Raw genomic sequence first — 14,974 nt, forward strand, 5'->3', positions numbered from 1 at the left:
AAAGAGAAGTGTTTCTGTTTCTGGCAGCTCTAACTTAAGCAAGCAGCATAACTATAAGTTGAGGGATAAATTAGGTGTATGCCTGGCTGAATAGATAAGTCTTTAGTCTAGACTTAAGTCTAGAGAGTGTGTCTAAGTCCTGAATACTTCTAGGAAGACTATTCCATAGTTTAGGAGTCAATTAGGAAAAGGATGTCCTTCTTTTTGTGGATTTTGATATTCTCTGTATTGTTAACAGGCCAGAGTTTTGTGATAGTAGTTAACGTGATGAACTACAGCATGACAGAAGGTACAGTAGCTTATGTACTGAAGAGATTGACCATTCAAAGCTTTATAAGTAATTAACAGAAATTTTAAATCAATACGAAATTATCAGGCAGCCAATGAAGAGACGATAAAAAGGGACTGATATTATCATATTTCTTGGTTCTAGTCAGCACTCTGGCTGCTGCATTTTTAGCCAATTGAAGCTTATTTATCGAACTACTTCACTACACAACTATCAGGTAAATGCATACACTGCAAAAAATGATTTTCTAGACAAGTATTTTTGTCTTGTATTCCTGTCAAATTATCTAAACTTTCTTAAAACACGATTTATTTACTTGTCAAGCAAAATGGGATAAGATATTAAGTCTTGTTTTAAGATAAATCTAACTAAATTTAGTGAACTTTAGACTCAAAACAAGAAAAAAAATCTGCCAATGGGATAAGCAAAATAAACTTGTTTTCCTTTTAAATTAAGTTTATTTTGCTTACCACATTGGCAGATTTTTTTCTTGTTTTGAGTCTAAAGTTCACTAAATTTAGTTAGATTTATCTTAAAACAAGACTTAATATCTTATCCCATTTTGCTTGACAAGTAAATAAATCGTGTTTTAAGAAAGTTTAGATAATTTGACAGGAATACAAGACAAAAATACTTGTCAAGAAAATCATTTTTTGCAGTGTATATATTGGGGACATGTGATGCTAGGCAGAACATAGTACTCTCACACTATTAACAAACAACTGCTCTTGAAGTTAACAGTGGTGAGAGTTGAAAAGTTCACTGCACTATAGAACATTAGTACCCTGTGGTGCTTTTGGAGCCAGTATGTGTATGTGGTGGTTTGTTCATCTAAGCCCACCCTGCTGTTCTTAAGTCAGTGTGGCCTTATATTCTGCAGGAGTGGTGAGAATCTAATTGTTTTATATAATCCCTCAAATAGAGCAAAACAATATGCTGAGCATAACCAGAGGGACTGTTAAAACTCTTTTGTGGCTAAAACTGTCATGGATTTTTTTTTTTTCACTTAAACATGTATAATGATATTTGTCTCCCTTACCCTTTTCATTATGTTGTTTCTTCAACAACATTCACTATCCTCTTAACCCACTGATATGTTATGCATATTATCTTTTTTTATATAATTATCAAGTTTGTATACGTTTTTATAGTGCGTGCAAGACTAAATTGATAATGTCATTTTTATTTGCCCAAGTTCAAGGGAAATGGACCTCCTAATCAGAAGAATTTCATCCAGCTCAAAGAGCAGCCACCTCCACCCCTCATCTCCTTCCTTCAAGTTCGACCTGATCTCCAGGAACGGCCTCCCCCAAGTCGATCATTCTTCACTGGTTTTGAGCAAGATCGTACTGGAGTCCCTCTCACTGAGCTAGAGCAGTATCAAGCTGAATTCATTAAAGCACAAGATCTTGGTAAAGGTCAATCACAGGGTAATCTGCGTTATTTTAGCCTTCAGCGTACTCCTGCTACCAAAACAGAAAAACTGCCAGGAGCTTCCAAGCAACCTCCCACCCTCTTTTTCAAACCTGGAGCAAGCAGCGCTGCTTCCAAGGATGCCCTCAGTTTAGTAGACGGTGAGATATTCATTCATTCATCTTTCTTTCTTTCTTTCTTTCTTTCTTTCTTTCTTTCTTTCTTTCTTTCTTTCTTTCTTCTTCAAATACAAAGTGCATGTACAATGAAAAGTATTTTCCCTAAAATAATAAAACATATTGAAAAATCAAAGATTTATTACCATTAACTTTAAATCAAATGTATGAAGCACAGGCAAAAAGTTGTTGTGTGCAATAACCTTGCAGGGGCGTTTGATTTTACATAAACGCCCAGGGCAATGCTGAAAGGAATACTGTGGACTTGCCCTCACACTCTTAATAGTCTTAATAATCCACAGTATGGGTTGAAATAATTAGAGCAAAACTATTCTTTTAACCTTACAAAATAGTATAATATTCTTCGTCTCTAACTCTGTGTCCTCTCAGAGAAGTTCATTGATGGAGTGGTAAACCAGCTTGGACACCAGAGCGTCAATGTGGATACTTTGACACCAAAGGACCTGGACAAGCTCTCCAAGGTCATCGCCCAGGCCTTGCAGGTGGTAGATGGAGTGGAAGGGGTCAAAGGTAGAGAGGTCACACAGGATGAAAGGCCAGAGGAGAAGGTGGAGGAGAAGAGGAAACCGGGTGAGCAGTTATACCAGGTGGAGAAAACTGAAGACGCCATAGCTAAAGGTAGTATTCCCTTATCAAAGACATTTATTTCATTGATTCCTGGTTATACATGCTTGATACCTCAGTAATTGTACTCCACTCTAATTTTATGAGTGCAGATTTAAAGGAAAAATGGTAACACTTTAGAAGAAGGTTTCATTCGTTAATAATTAAAGCATTAGGTATCATGAACAATCAATGAAAAATATACATATTACAAAATATACATATTACATTTATTAATCTTTGTTAATGTTAGTTAATACAAATACAATTGTTCATTGTTTGTTCATGTTAGTTCATAACTAATATTAAAAAATAAAACTTTTGATAAAATGTTAGTATATGTTAAAATTAACAAGATGAATTAATAAATGCTGTAAAAGTCAATGAAAAGTTCATTATTATAGTTAATGTTAACTAATGTTGTTAACTTGTGTTAACAAATTGAACCTTATTGTTCAGTGTTACCGGAAGAGTTAATCCAAAATTTGAAATTCTGCAACACTAAAATAAGGTTGCATTTGTTAACATTAGTTAATGATGTTAGTTAACATGAACCAACAATGAACAATCATTTTACACCACTTATAAATCTTGGTTCATGTTAATAGCAGCATGCACTAATACCTTTTTTTTATTATAATTTATATGTGCTAACATTAGTTAATACACTAACATTTACTTATATTAATAAATACTGTAGTGTAAATACTGTTTATATTGTTCATTGTTAGTTTATGATACCTAATACATTTACTAATGTTAACAAATTTAACCTTATTCTAAAGTGCTTCCAAACATTCTGTTGTAATTTACTCTTATGTCATTACACAAAAGGGGAATCCACTATCATTATACTGAAAAGGTGAACAAGGATATTCATACAATGTTTCGTTATGTGTTTCGCATAAGTTAGAACATCATAAGGGTTTGGAGCAACATGGGGGTGAGTTAATTATGACATAATTTTTGGGTTACTTATTCCTTTAATAGAAATAATATCATAGACATAAGTCTCTTTGGAGTAAAGGTGGAGTAAAGATTGCAAATGCAATACATTTTTATTTTTATACTTAATGGAACACGGGAGCCATGACTGTTAGATCCTGATTTAATGTCTTGATCATAATTCTAACTTCTCTTTACAGCAACACAAACTGAAGAATGTGCCATTAAATCGGATGACAAGGTAAAGTGTTTAAAAGTGTTGGAATACATAAAAACAATGCTGCTCATGATATATTGCACTGAAGATGTCACTAGAATTCCCAATATTATTTCCAGGACAAAGGTTTTATTAGCCAGCTACTGGAGTTCTTGGATCAGAACTCTGGCCCTGAATCTGCTGGTCCTCCCCAAGCAGAAGAGCCTTTTCTGGGTTACATGGATCAGCCAGATGCTGGAAGCCCAGTGAGAGCTAGTCTGGAGAATGTCCAGAGTCGGACAACACTAACAGAACTGGATGTGATGAAGAAGAAAATGGAACTTGAGACTTTGGATCAAAATCCACTGGGAGATGCAGAGGTAGACCATTGGATCCACATTTCCCCAGAAGTGGAACCAGTGGTTAAACCAGAAAAACAGCCACAAAAAAATTCCATGGAGAAAGAGGAGGTGGAAAAGAAGGGTGTGAGAGTGGAGGTGAATGTTGCAGCATATTCTAGGCCACACAGTGGAGACTTTGGCTACATTATCACTGAAGAGTAAGTATAAATAAAACCCCTTAATGTACACAGACTCTCATTAAGAACAAAATGTTTGCACTCACTGAGGACACATAGGTATACATCTATTCATGTCAGCCACTTTATAATATACAATTGTAATTTCTGAAAGGGCATTGTCATTACTCATAGTGGGGATGCTTATTTATAGTGAATATTGGTTTATGTATCTGTTCAGACTCACTTCTTCTGTATTCTGACCTTCTTTATAACACATTTAGTTTTTTATCACACACCAACATTTTTATGAAGTAGATCTGAAATTATGACTATGACAGTTATACCTTCATTTTCTATGTTTTATATTAACTGTAGTTTCATGGTAAAGTATTCATAATTTTTTTCTTACCTATGATATTTCTCCAAATACAACATTTAAACAATGATTAATATGAAGGAACTATGGTAAATATAATTTTCATAATACTTTTCTCTCTCTCTGTCTGTTTCTAAACATTCTTTCTTGATTCAATGTCCATACCCTAACCTGCAATTGATTTTGCTTCCCTCATGCGTCATCTGTGTGTACTGGTGTTAGTGTGTAATGGTTGTATGTGTGTTGTATTTGTGCACAACTCTCAAAGGGAAATGTGATGGGATCCACAGCCACTGCATCTCCAATAGTTTGATTTATCTCACAGATGCTCATTTTTTATAGCTCACTTACTGCAGTCCAATTTAACTTGGAGTACCTGAAAACACACAGACACATCTTCAAAAAGGAGATTTTAAATGCTGTAAGTGTGGTGCAAAAAGGGAGTGGCAGGTGTGAAAATGTTGCACTCCAGCACCTTCCATTTGGATGCATATCATTCTTTAGGCTTATGTGTATGTCGCTGTGTTTGTGTTTGCACATGTGGAAATGTGTGAGCAAGTTTGTGTGTGTGTGTGTGTGTGTGTGTGTGTGTGTGTGTGTGTGTGTGTGTGTGTGTGTGTGTAGGTTTCTGCATGTGTGTTCATAACTGGGTTTGGTATTGCGATATCATAAAGACATCACACTTCACTGGGATTCTATTTGCACCTTATGGTTTGCCTCATTGCTGGAAAATACAGGTGATTTATCTAAGCATACAAGCCACCTGTGTCCTATTTCCTATGTGTTTTATGTAATCTCTGCTATCTGTATTCCTCTTACGGGCTCACTAGTAACTTTAAATATTGTTTCGTACATATAATTTATTCAGCTGTACCCAGACATGTATAGTTGATGTTTAAATGTTTTCATCTATTGCCTAAAGGCTGGCTTACAATTTGAACTTGAATTATATATTAAGTGTTAAAAAGCTATTCTTTTTTACTTTAGATGTTCACTTTTAAACATGTAAAAAATAAATTATCGGATAAACATGTTTATCCGATAATTATTGTATTAATTAGAGGCAATACAAATAGTAAGGAAGCATTAAAAATGCAAGATATTTAAGCAGGAATGTGAGCCATTTGCAGGTTGGGAGTGGGCTCTTTTGACTTGTGCCTATTCGCAACCACCTTGCAACCACCCAGAACACCTTAGCAACTATAGAGTAAAGCAACATGCTAAAAACTCTCAGAACACCTTAGCCATGTAGTAAGCTAAATATTCTCTGGCTTTCTCTTTCTCTTTTCATCTAATTGTTTCCTCTTGATTTTTCTTTTCTTTGTGTTTTTACCTAGTTCTCTTTCCACTGACAAAGGTCTGAACCTTATGGAGCTCTTAGCTGAGAGAGTCAACCTTCGTGTAACAGATTTTTTACAGCTCTCGTAAGTTTGCTCGCACATACACAGGCATACATAAGCATACTTGTTGAAGACACGGTCTCATGCTGTTTCGACACAGTAATGGTGCTAATGGAACACTCAACCTGTGGTTGTTTTTTTGTTTTTCCATTTAGCAATATAGTTTGGACTCAGCATTCATTTTGAAGTGACAGTATAATGATAATGAGTGTGTACTCAATTGTGTACATATAAGTTCAAGTTTTTTATAAATGGTTTAAAGAGAGAGAGAATGTGTAGGTGTGTGTTATCCTGACCCCGACTGCAGTGGTAAATTTCAATTACAGACAGAACATTTGTGATGAGAGCCGTTGTTCTGAGAGTGCACAGATTAAAAGCAACTTTCTGCTTAATTGTTTGGAATGCAACAAATGCGTTCTGACACTTTTTTATTTAGCCGAGAGATGTATTAAACATATTACATATATTTCCCAGGCACTTTATAATGTAAGGTAGGATCTGCTTTTGTTCAAGGGCAAGGAGAAAGGAAATGCAAGTGTTAATGCAATTACAAATTTTCACTAATTAATTACTAATACCAATTAATTAATTCTAGCTGAAAGAACCAGACCCTGTCTTTGTACAATACTTAAGACTTCTAAAGATATACCCAAGAACTGATGGGATCAAACACAGCTGTAGTACACCTGCTGTTGGCCACGACCACACTGATATGTTTTTACTTCTTAAATCACATTGATTTCTCTATGTTTACGCCTCTTATCCACCGAAAACAGAGTGTTTAAAAAAATGCTCTCCATAATCACATATTTTGGAAAATGATGGCATTAGGTAACTGAAAACTGAGTTTTCAAGCAAAAACAGATGAGTGTGGTTTTGGCCTTAGGCTTTAATATTAGAATGTCTATCTTCTTTCAGTCCCATTCATATTTGAATGGGACTGAAATGGGATATATGGGATATATTCATCATTGTCATTATTCTATAGTTTTATGGATCATAAAAACCTTTGTGTATATGTTTTGTTTGTAGTTTGGCACTGTCCAGGTGAGCTGTGTCTGTGTGTGTGTTTGATTAATTTCCTCTCCTGAATGATGGCTTGCATATCTATTCAAGCAGATACCTGCTAATGTATCCTTTGTCATCTCGTGCTTTTCAGCCTTTCTCAGAAATTATGGAAAAGTGCACTGAATGATACACACTGTTATATAAAATGTATACCTATAATAAAATGTTGGTGGCTAGAGAAAAGACGGCAAGAAAACTACAATGTAAAATAATACTGTACAGTGGAAAAGCATGTTCATCATTGCAACTCATGTCGTCATATAGATTTTCTGTTAAAGATCACAAAAGTTCAGTTCACACATGGAAACACAAACTGACGTAGAAATTGAAGCACACATTAACAGTTTTTATTGTGTTGCAGTTTTATAAAGAGTCAGTGTAGCACCTTTCTATACTCCAGACATGACGTAAGGGCTGTACTCTGTACAGACAGAAGGGGGCACCGAAAAACACATACACGCATTCGTGGGTTTCCTTCATTGAAACACAAACACACACACACTTGCACACTTTATCTTTTAAAAAGACATACAAACACACATTCATTTACACCTATTCAGCCTTTTCTTGCTTTCTTTCTTTTTTTACCATTTATTTTTTATGAACCCATTCTTCTCCTTCTGTACCAACAGCAACACTTACATACCCATATAGGAACACACTTCTCTTCTCCACTCCATCCCACACACTCCCCCATGGTGCAACGGGAGATGAAGTAAGAAGCAGTATCATTAAGTTATGGCTTCCCTCCTTCTGTGTATTGGTGTCAATTTGCTGATTGCTTATCAGCATTGATGGTGTTATTACTAGGAGTATGGGACATTGTGTTTATGTGGCTTTAGCAGTCACTCTTTCATTCCAGAAACCTCCAGATTTTCGAGGGACACAAAAAAATAGAAAAAAACTGGTGTGGGGAAAGTAAATACAAGTGTAGTGATAATGATTTCAGAGGGTGTGTATTTGTTATATTTTTGTATCTATGGGAATTTTACCTGTATATGGGAATCAGGACACTGGTAGGCGGAAAAAGTAATTAAACGTGTACTTTTTAATGCAAGTTTTGTGTGTATATTATTAAATGATTGTGCACTGTAAACAAATGGCAACCTTACAGTTTGCTTCATGTGGTAGCATCTGGTTATTTATTCAAAAGTCAAATATATATATATTTATTTCTAAATCAACTTGACAAATTAGATTACACCAACAAAAGTATATTTTATGAATTTGATCAAGTATAAATAGATCCTTGATGTAACAATTGTAGGTTACAGCTTTTTCAGTGTGTGTAATCGTGTCTGAAATATTATTATTTATTATTATTATTATTTGTCAAAGTGTGTCTTGATGGTTTTACATTGAGACATGTCGCACCTTGGGAAACTATAACCACTCTTATAACCACCAGTTATTTTCCAGCAGATATCTGAGTGTCTCTGTGTTAATTCTGCTGAGGATGTAAGATCACCTTTGAGTTGCTCTCACCTCCTGCTGATGTGTGAATGGGATTTTGTTTTGGTGAGAGAACCATTCCTCCAGTCTTCCACCTCTCTATATTTTTCTCTTTGATTTTCTCCCCCCTTTTTTATCTCTCTATTTGTGACCTCTACCTCACCATGGTCCACAGTCCCCAGATAAATGCATCTGCTTCAGGATCAGGATCACTGCTTTTTAAACGTCAACATCCTTTTCACCTTATACATCACACCAATGTTACATATAATAATCATGAACAGATAAACAGTCATGTTCTTAGTACTGAGATGATCAAATAGCAGATATGTTGATTTTTGATTGTTCCCTTTGAATTGTCTTTTTATTATTATTATTATTATTATTATTATTTATTCATTTGTTTTAAGGAATAGTTCACCCAAAAATTATAATTTACTCACATTCACATCTTTCCAAATCCACATGCCTTTTTTTTTCTTTTTTTTTAGGATGAATATCCTAATTAGTATTTTCAAAACAATGGCATTTGAAATGTATCATGCAATGCATTATGTAAACCTCAACACAATTTGAATAGTGGCGGCCTGTGTATTTTAAGTCTAGACCTTCAATGTGATTCATGCCATTAAGAAAACACAGTTTCACAATGAATAAGACTATGCCCTATGCCTTTGGACATCATACATTATGTCACAGCCAACTTATAATAGCAATTGACAACAATTTAAAACAGGTCCATGCACGAAAGCCAAAACTTAAAATGACATTGAATGCTCAAACCAGCCTAATTTACCCTCCTCTCCTGTTTTATAAATTCAATATTTACATGATCATGCAGAACATCACAGGTTTTTAAATCCATAAGGATCTTTTTCTCAATGGCGATAACAGCCGTGATGACAGTTGATTGGTCAGCTTCATCTTAAGCTCTTCGCTTTTGAATTATGTACATTACTTTAATGCATGATTGCATCACTCAAGACCTTCTAGAAGTCCTCGACCGGGACATATCCTTAAAACCACAATCACCAAGAACAAATAAATCAATCTGATTGGCTGTTGAATCTGACAGTCTGACTTTAGATGCCTATTCACTTGAACTGTTGAGGGATTTTGTAGAAAATCTGAAGGCCTAATGGGGTGGATCTCAGTCTCACGCACTGCTTTGTCACACTTTGCTTTTAAGCATCAAGGAATAAATTCTGATTGGATAAAATTTTAGTTTTTCCCAATTTTTTTGTTGATGAATTAGGAGAGGCGATTGCGATTGATTGACATAAAATAACTTCCAGTGAAATTTTTTTCAGTGATTTTCTGTTGAAAACTGACCTCTCGCTCCCCCTCTCTTTTTCTCTCTTCTCCCACACAATGACACACACATAGAGACTCGATTCGTGACCAACACACAGAGCCTTGATGTAAACGCCCCCCTGCGACTCAATCAATACAACAGGTTCTATATTATGCATATAACTTTACATTTTTGTGGAAAGCACACTCGTGCTCTCCCTCTCCCTCCCTCTACAGACTGATCTCACAGTGAGATTGGAAAGAGTAGGTTGCCTTTTCTATATCTAAAATCAGCGTATACTTACCGATATTCGGAACACTGCCACATGTGGCCAAATTGGTAAGTGTTCTTGGGCGTATGGTCACATGGGAGCACCATTTTCTGGGTGTAATGTCTGCAAAGCGAGTTGTTTTCTGCTGTAAAGGCACATGTGAGGAATTCCTGTTTTATAAAGTCTACAACTCAACCCAAACCTATACCTAAACTTAACCATTAGAGTATTCAAAATGATGTGAGTTTGATGTGAAAATGCAACGTCCATTGAGTGGCCATCACTGATTATACGATCACGATTACTCCCTGGTCACAATAGGATTCAATCCACGGTGTTCCCCCCTGATGTGACACGCATCCAGATGTGACACGCTTCTGGGTGCGCCACAGGGGAAAGCAACTGAGCTAGAGCTGTTGCAGACATGGCTGTGAGGACATTACGGCGGTCTGTGAGTCGGCATAATGTCGCTGAACCTAGCGTATCAGAACTATCGGAAACAACATGCCAACCTCCCGTGTGATCATGTTGCACTCTCTTATACACACACATTGGTTCTGCTACCTTATGAAGAATTTCCATAGACATAATCATTTTTATACTGTACAAACTATATAGATAGAATGGACCTTCTATCCTTCATGAAGGATATAATCCCCTAAACCTATCCCTAAACTTAACCCTCACAAAACAATTTCTGCATTTTTACATTTTCAAAAAAACATAGTTTACTAAGTTTTTCAAACAATTTGACACTAGAAATGTCCTCATAAACCACATTTATAGCATAATGCCCTTGTAATTACCAGTTTGTAACCTAAAAAAAAGTCCTTGTAAACCGCCCAAACCCACACACACACTTACAGACAGACTTCAGTTGTGACCAACACACACAGCCTTGATGTTAAAGCACCCCAGCGACTTTATCAGTACAACAGTTTCTATCCACAATATTCCTGAGTACCATGCAATAGACTTGCTGAAAATATAGTGGATAATCTGAAACAACTTTTAATATTTGTGGAAAGCAACAACTCTTCCCTCCCACTCTCTCCAACACTATTACACGTACACACACTCATACTGTACGCACACACATACTCGTAAGCCGGACACATGCCTTGATGTCAACGGACCCCTGCAGCTTAATTAAACAGTCGTGTAGCAACCTGAAAGCTATATACAAGAATTTTTACTGAGAAGAATACTTAAACTTACATCTTGCCATTCTGAAGCAATGTACTGTAACTGCTAACAAGAGCAACAAACTGAGGTAAACTCTCGCACGTGATCTCTTTCAATTGTTTTCTTTCTCTCTCTCGCTCTCGCTCTCTCTCTCACACATACACACACACACACACACACCTTGTTGCTCTAATAAGTTCTGAAAAGCAGTGCAAGCCTCTGCTACTAGTTTTGAAGTGACTTTTTCAAACTAGCAATGAAGGCGTGGGCTGTATCAAAGCAAGACTCTGAATCCGTGGTGGAAGCAGGTAGTTCCTCTCAAAAGTCTTAGGGACGAAAACCAAAAAATGTCTTGAGGTAAAACCCTGAACGATTACATAATTGACTGTTGAATTACTAAAAAATAATGCACACCCAAAGTGTAACTTCCACTCTGCTGTGCGGACCGCAAATTCAACGGCCTGTCATCAATTATTCCTTGCATAACCAGACAATACATAGAGAAATAAAGTAACATATGTTCATAATGTAATAATATAATTTCTATTATAGGCTGCCTATATTACCCATGCCATGATCTGCCACCGCATGAGACGAAAGTGTCATAGAAGTGACACGAAATGACGTACATAAGAAAATGTGCTTTTTATTTAGCATTTTGTTCTAGGACACTATTGGTTAGGTTTAGGTGTTGGTTTAGAGCAAGGTTGTCTTTTTTTTGTCAACATCTCAGTTGATTTTAGATTGCTGTTGGTTAAGTTTAAGTTAACGTTTTAGGTTAGGGAGGTACATTTTTCTCATTCACCTTAAAAACTATGTCTTATTTTGACACCATTTCACTTATTTTTGGTGCCCCTCTCTGGACATTTAACTAGGGAACTGTAGCAAAGTATGTCATAACGCTCTAAAAATTTAATTTTGCAAAAATGTTGCCACAGCACATAATGTTCATAAGATCAGACTGCCATTAGACCATGTTTAGTGAATGGGGTTGTTCCACTAAACATTCTAAAATCCAAAGTTTTTATTTTCCATGGACCCCTATTTGAGAAACACTGATATAGACAAAACAATGCAATGGACTTTTCTGCTGGTTCAATAACATATTTCTTAAGGAAATATAAGATTATGTTCACCCCTTTATAACTGCAACAGTTTTGCTCATCAGGCTCACTGCTCACAATGAATCTCTTCCTCTCCTTCTCTCTCATATTTTGATTTCTTCTCTTTGTCTGTTTCTCTCTACATCTTCTCTTACTCTCTGTCTCTCAGGGTTCTGGGTCCAGCAGTAACCTTTCGAGTGCGCCCTAATGCTCGTAACATCAGCACGGCCCAGCTAGCCAGAGTGGCAGGTACACACACACACACACACACACGCACGCACATACCCACACACCACTCGTTTCACTACTGCATTCTAGTTGCTATTCTGATCATCTCCTGACACATTGGGGAAGAATCCTCTCATAGTGTCATGACCTTGATTGCAGCATTAGTTATTTTCAAGGTTTAAGCCCTCTTTCAGCACATAGCTCACAAAAACACACACTCTCTTATACCTGCAGGAACAAGCAAAAGAAAAACTAAAAAGCACAAAACGTGTAACTTTTATCAAACATGTCCTCTCAAGTCCATAAGCAAGCTTATGCATTATGAAACGTCGAGGTTACGGATGTAACCTCCGTTCCCTGATGGAGGGAACGAGATGTTGTGTCGAAGAAGCGACACTAGGGGTCTCTCTTGAGAGCCTTTCGCATCTCTGATCTATGAGAAATGGCCAATGCGAAATTGGCAGACAGAATTTGCATGTCCTGCCCGACATACAGGTATAAAGGGAGGGAAATGCATCTGTTTCATTCAGGAGTTTTCTGAGGATCCGACAATGAGGTTCGGCCGCAATAGTGGCTCGGTTCATCGACGTGGCTGGGAGGACACAACGTCTCGTTCCCTCCATCAGGGAACGAAGGTTACATCCATAACCTAGACATTCCCCATCTGTCGCTCACTTAGACGTTTTGTCGAAGAAGCGACACTAGGGGTCCAATTTAAATCACGCCATGCACTGAGCTGTGTAAGTGTACTGCTGACACAGAAGTGGGCAGGTATTTGATGTGCCAAAGTGACTGGCTGTGTCAGACTGCACGTACCCTTCCCCTATGCCCCATAAAGTCGTCAAAGCCTTCTGGTTCTTTTCCCCCGACAGGGGGGAACAAGGCGACGTGACAGCATGGTAGCAGGCCGCGCCAGCCGCGCCTTTTCTCTCTCTATGTTTCTCACATAGAGTTAAAGTGGTTGGGACCATCTTATCGCTATTTCCCAGTTGCTATTCTTTCAGGGGGAAAAGACCCTGTGGAGACCACACCTGCCCAGACTGGGGGAGGTAAAAAATGTTTTTTTAGGTCACATGTGGAAAGTGGGGCGGTGGTAGATCCTGCCTCATTGGGAGGGAGGAGTTGCTACAGACACAGCGACCAGGGGGCAGTGGAAACTGCCCAAGGGAGACGCAGGTCCGCTCGCAAGGGGACCGTACCGTGGAAAATACACACAGGGGGATAAGTCCTCTTAGGAGCCCATCCTGTGGAGCACCTTTTCCAGTACAGGGTAGATTGAGTACCTGCATTGGATTTGGTCGGTGAATTGCTCCACTGAATTCACGGACCAGAGGGCTTGGGAGGAGTCATCTAGGGAGTGATCTCCTGGGATAAGAGCACAAGGTTTTACCTCAGCGGAGGGAAGGGGCGCTAGGGGCAAGCGGTCTACCCGGTCAGTTTGTCAACGTGTACCGAGTTATACCGGCTCGGACCTGAGAAAACACAGGATGAAACTGACTCAACCCTGAGATTGTAAAATCTAGGTATTGGGTGTTGCCCAACCCACTGCTCTGCATATTTCTGCTAGGGAGGTGCCCCTGGCCAGTGCCCATGAGGACGCAACACTTCTTGTTGAGTGTGCTCGGACCTGCAAGGGGGGTGCACAGCCTGGGTGTGATAGGCCAATGTAATGGTGTCCACTACCCAGTGGGAAAGCCTCTGTTTGGAGACAGCGTTCCCTTTCAGCTGTCCACCAAAGCAGACAAAGAGCTGCTCAGAACGTCTAAATTCTGCATGCAGTCCAAGTAGATATGCAAAGCACGTACCGGACACAGCAACGAAGGGGCTGGGCCTGCCTCCTCCCGGGGCAGCACTTGGTCCCTGAAGGGAGTGGTCACGTAGTCCGGGCACGGTCTTAGAATCACATTCCAGACCAAACTCCAGGCTGGTGTCGCTGACAGAGAACGCATGCAGGTCCCCGACACTTTTGATGGAGGCAAGCGCGATCAGGAGGGCCGTCTTCAGGGAGAGGTCCCTGACTCCCACTGATTCTAGCAGCTCGAAGGGGGGTCTCTGAAGGCCCGAGAGGACCACTGAGAGATCCCAGGAGGGGAATAGGCTTGGCCGGGAGGGATTTAACCTCCGTGCTCCTCTTAGGAACCTGATAATTAAGTTGTGCTTACCCAAAGACTTGCCGTGTACTGTGTCGTGGTGGGCCACGATAGAAGCTACATACACCTTCAAGGTGGAGGGGGACAGCCTCCCCTCCAACCTCTCCTGCAGGAATGAAAGCACTGACCTAACTGCTCACCTCTGTGGGTCTTCAGCCCGGGAATAACACCAATTTGCGAACAATCGCCACTTCAGTGCGTAAAGTTGCCTGGTAGAGGGAGCTCTGGCTTGGTTGATCGTATCTACGACAACAGGTGGTAGATCAGCTAGATCTTCCGCATCC

At 38.7% G+C, this 14,974-nt stretch overlaps 1 protein-coding gene across 3 annotated transcripts in view; it reads left to right on the forward strand.

The window, feature by feature from the left end:
* LOC127627403 (receptor-type tyrosine-protein phosphatase N2-like) overlaps positions 1-14,974 on the forward strand; it is a 301,164-nt gene that overhangs the window by 119,755 nt on the left and 166,435 nt on the right. For all 3 annotated transcript variants that reach the window (XM_052103780.1, XM_052103859.1, XM_052103942.1), the window contains 6 exons: positions 1,485-1,863; positions 2,269-2,517; positions 3,648-3,688; positions 3,784-4,202; positions 5,877-5,963; positions 12,482-12,561. In XM_052103780.1, the coding sequence (XP_051959740.1) occupies positions 1,485-1,863; positions 2,269-2,517; positions 3,648-3,688; positions 3,784-4,202; positions 5,877-5,963; positions 12,482-12,561 (1,255 nt within the window). The remainder of the gene's footprint in view (positions 1-1,484; positions 1,864-2,268; positions 2,518-3,647; positions 3,689-3,783; positions 4,203-5,876; positions 5,964-12,481; positions 12,562-14,974) is intronic.

Source organism: Xyrauchen texanus, chromosome 1, assembly GCF_025860055.1.
Source record: "Xyrauchen texanus isolate HMW12.3.18 chromosome 1, RBS_HiC_50CHRs, whole genome shotgun sequence".
Lineage (NCBI taxonomy): Eukaryota > Metazoa > Chordata > Actinopteri > Cypriniformes > Catostomidae > Xyrauchen > Xyrauchen texanus.